Source organism: Hippocampus comes, unplaced genomic scaffold (assembly GCF_001891065.2).
Source record: "Hippocampus comes isolate QL1 unplaced genomic scaffold, H_comes_QL1_v1.1 scaffold156, whole genome shotgun sequence".
In the NCBI taxonomy this organism is placed as follows: domain Eukaryota; kingdom Metazoa; phylum Chordata; class Actinopteri; order Syngnathiformes; family Syngnathidae; genus Hippocampus; species Hippocampus comes.
The window spans coordinates 7,463,968-7,467,521 of record NW_017805744.1 but is presented as its reverse complement, the minus strand read 5'-3'; the positions used below and the strand labels follow the sequence as shown (position 1 = coordinate 7,467,521).

The 3,554-nt window shown below is 42.4% G+C and overlaps 1 protein-coding gene across 5 annotated transcripts in view; it reads left to right on the top strand.

The window, feature by feature from the left end:
* The window catches only part of gria1a (glutamate receptor, ionotropic, AMPA 1a), a 62,256-nt gene that overhangs the window by 38,895 nt on the left and 19,807 nt on the right, over positions 1–3,554 (top strand). For all 5 annotated transcript variants that reach the window (XM_019884242.1, XM_019884241.1, XM_019884244.1 and 2 more), the window contains exons 10-11: positions 1,041–1,247; positions 1,695–2,140. In XM_019884242.1, coding sequence (XP_019739801.1) covers positions 1,041–1,247; positions 1,695–2,140 — 653 coding nt within the window. The remainder of the gene's footprint in view (positions 1–1,040; positions 1,248–1,694; positions 2,141–3,554) is intronic.

Sequence of the window (3,554 nt, the reverse complement as noted above, 5' to 3'; positions counted from 1 at the left end):
GCGACTAAAACAAAATTACGAAGTAGACTGGACATAAACCACACACTTGAGGTGTCATTGTCTCCTATTACCCCGAGATGGGACTGTCTGACTGCAGAAAATCAAGCTCGGGGCTGTGGTGAGTCGTCATTTTCATGCACTTTGAATTTGCGTTGTATCGTATTTTGAAGGCATTAAACATTACCAGAGCGATAAGAGTGTTGCGACCAGATTAGACGCTCCTTGTGTTTATTATTATATTTCGAAAACACCACAGTTTTCATGCAGCTCATACGATATTATTTTGTTGTATTAATCCGCCACACCTTAAATGCCGGTCCCTGAAAATATTGTCTGACTTAAACCGGTCCGTGGGGCAAAAAAGGTTGGGGACCCCTGATCTATATTGTCTTCCTCGGCTTTCTCACTCACCCGTTTCTTAAGTACAAGTCTGATCATCTATATTGTCTTCCTCGGCTTTCTCACCGACCGCACGCCTTGTCCATGTGTCATTGCGCTCATAAATGTTTGCATCTGAATTACACACCTTCCCTTTCAAGGATACAGCCCAATTAACATGATGTAATCTCATTTAATCAATGTCGCTTCCAATTTGTGCAGGGCGACTAATGCATTTTCATCTCATTATATATGCCTTTCCATACGGCAAGATCACAGATGTATTATTGTGCTTCAAATGAACTCAGCTTTATTTATATCAAACCTTTAAACAACCACCACTGCGTACAAAGTACTGACACGGAGTAAAAGTCAGTCATACCATAACAAAGACAGTGAAAACAGGAAATTACGAACAAAACATTTGTATATCAATTAATAATATTAATTAATGATCAATTCGTCAATTCATGTTTTAATATGAAGCATAATCATGTCTCCACTTAAATGAACTGTCTCGCTACACAGAGCTAAACTACACTAACAATAGCCATGTATACAGAGACTTTTTCGATGGGCAGGTTTTTTTTTTTTTTTTTTTTTTAAATACACATTTCAGTCATTCCATCATTTCATTGCTTTTTATGGTCTATATTTATCAGGAATCACCGTACGTGATGCTTAAGAAGAAACATGAGCAGCTTGTTGGGAATGATAAGTACGAGGGCTACATCGTTGAACTGGCTGCAGAGATAGCCAAACATGTCGGCTACCAGTACAAACTGAAGATTGTTTCGGATGGCAAGTACGGAGCCAAAGATCCTGACACCACAATGTGGAATGGCATGGTTGGAGAACTTGTGTATGGGGTGAGTATACGGCTTCGCATGGGATTTTATCTGTTCCTAGTGACAGTAGGGGTAAGAGTTGCTAGTGTCCTGTGTTGAAATGAAATTTAATACTCACCATCAAAACTGTGGATATCCTCCTCTTAAATAAACAAAACCCCATCATGGTTATTGATACTGTATAACTTGAAACTGACAAAAGTTATAACCATTTCGAAATGGAACAAAAAAAAAGCTGATGAAAATTCTACCTTGTTTTGCGCTTGTGACCCAAAAAAATTATTTTATTGAAATGAAACTAACCTGTACAAGCTGTTATAAACAGTTGATAAGAGATTTTCAATCAGAATCATTTCACCCATAATAATGCATGAAAAGCCCACTCGCGGTGTGCTTTGAAAAGTCGGTTTTCTGCAATTCTGCTGCCACTTGTGAATCTTCTCGTCATTTCATTTCCTCTTTCCTCAGAAAGCAGACGTGGCCGTGGCTCCCTTGACCATCACCCTCGTCCGAGAGGAAGTCATCGACTTCTCCAAGCCCTTCATGTCACTGGGTATCTCGATCATGATCAAGAAACCCACCAAATCCAAACCTGGAGTGTTCTCCTTCCTCGACCCTTTGGCTTACGAGATCTGGATGTGCATCGTGTTTGCCTACATCGGCGTCAGCGTGGTACTGTTCCTTGTCAGTCGCTTCAGCCCATACGAGTGGCACGGAGACGACTACGAGGAAGGAGGAGAGCCACAGAGCCCGACTCAAGCGGCGGCCTCCAACGGATTGCAACAGAGCCAAACAACGGCGCAACCGAACACCAACCAGCAAAGTCCAGAGCAGACAAATGAGTTTGGCATCTTCAACTCCCTTTGGTTCTCCCTGGGGGCGTTCATGCAGCAAGGCTGTGATATCTCACCACGGTAAGAGTTCTCATTTAGATCACCGTGTGTGTCAGCTTGGCCCATTTCTGTCTTTCACTCATATCGAGCAAGCGGTCAGTTGAGCTTTTGATTTACTGTAACGCTTTGAAAAGCAATCACGAAAGATCCTGATGGGAGTATTGAATGTTCTTTCGGCTCCCATTAGTGCTCTCAGATGTAGTGGCAAGAAACCATTCTCCAAAGGTCACCAATTAAAAATCTCATTAAGTGTCTGAAATTAAAGACACTTAGGTCGACTTTGTGAGCTTTCCGGAGAGACCGGCAGGAGAAAATGAAAGGATTATGTTAGTATCTGTCACTGTTCGTGTGAGTCTGACCGAGCAGATACGGGATAGGTCAGGCGTTTCTTCTGTCTTGAAACATTAGATATGTACACACACACACACACACACACACACACACACACACACACACACACACACACACACACCACACACACACACACACACACATATGCCCAATTTATAGGGCGGCCTGCTGCTAACAAAAAGCAAATCTTGGGTGCATACCTTAAATGACATCTTAGTAAATCGGACACCAAGAATCATCTCAGCTGAGCTGGAAGTAGTGAATGTACAAGCTGGGTGCTTTTCATCTAAAACCGTCGAGCTATATATAGAATTTCCTTTGAAAATTGTTTCTGGAATAAAACACAAATAAATACGGTAACTGGAGTTATCCTGTGTTTCACTTAGCATCCTCTGTACCCAAATTGTCTTGGGAGGGTGAGGTAAGGAATCCGTATACCTCTGCATTGGCTGTTCTTCATGCTCGATGTATTCTATTGTCAGAGGGCTGCCAGCGAATGCATCAGATTTTTCTGCCAAGTGTCTTGCAGGGACAGTTTCAACATCCTCTCTGAGTCCCTGTCGTTTCTGGTTAACATGCACACCAACATGTTTCTGTCTTTTTCCGACCACACACTGGGTAGGTCTCCTTTTGGAAAGCGTGAGTGTATCTTTGCTCTAGCACTGTTTAGCAACAAGTCTGACATCCATTAAAACACGCTGGGATTGGACATTACTGTCCAATATAACAGGGCGTCCAGTGGCCACTGTTGTGTGTGCAAGAATATCAACTCAGTGAATGTTTCACCTCGCACAGTATTGCACTGAGGGAATCACCCTCCCCTTAAACATTTGGGTGACCCAGTTACTTTAGTTAGCGCGGCTGTTATTCACACACAGAGGTGAGTGTCGATGGAGCCCCAAAAGTATTATGAGCCCTTGTGGATGATTTAAAACGTTATTGGTTTGGTTTTGTCTCTGCATTTATAAAAACTCACAAACTCGCATCTTCATTTCTCAAAGCTTTTTCGCAACACAGCCCACAGGTGCATAGAGAAGTGCAATATTTTTTTTTCACAGCAACACTCTCGCTCTCTCTCTCTCTC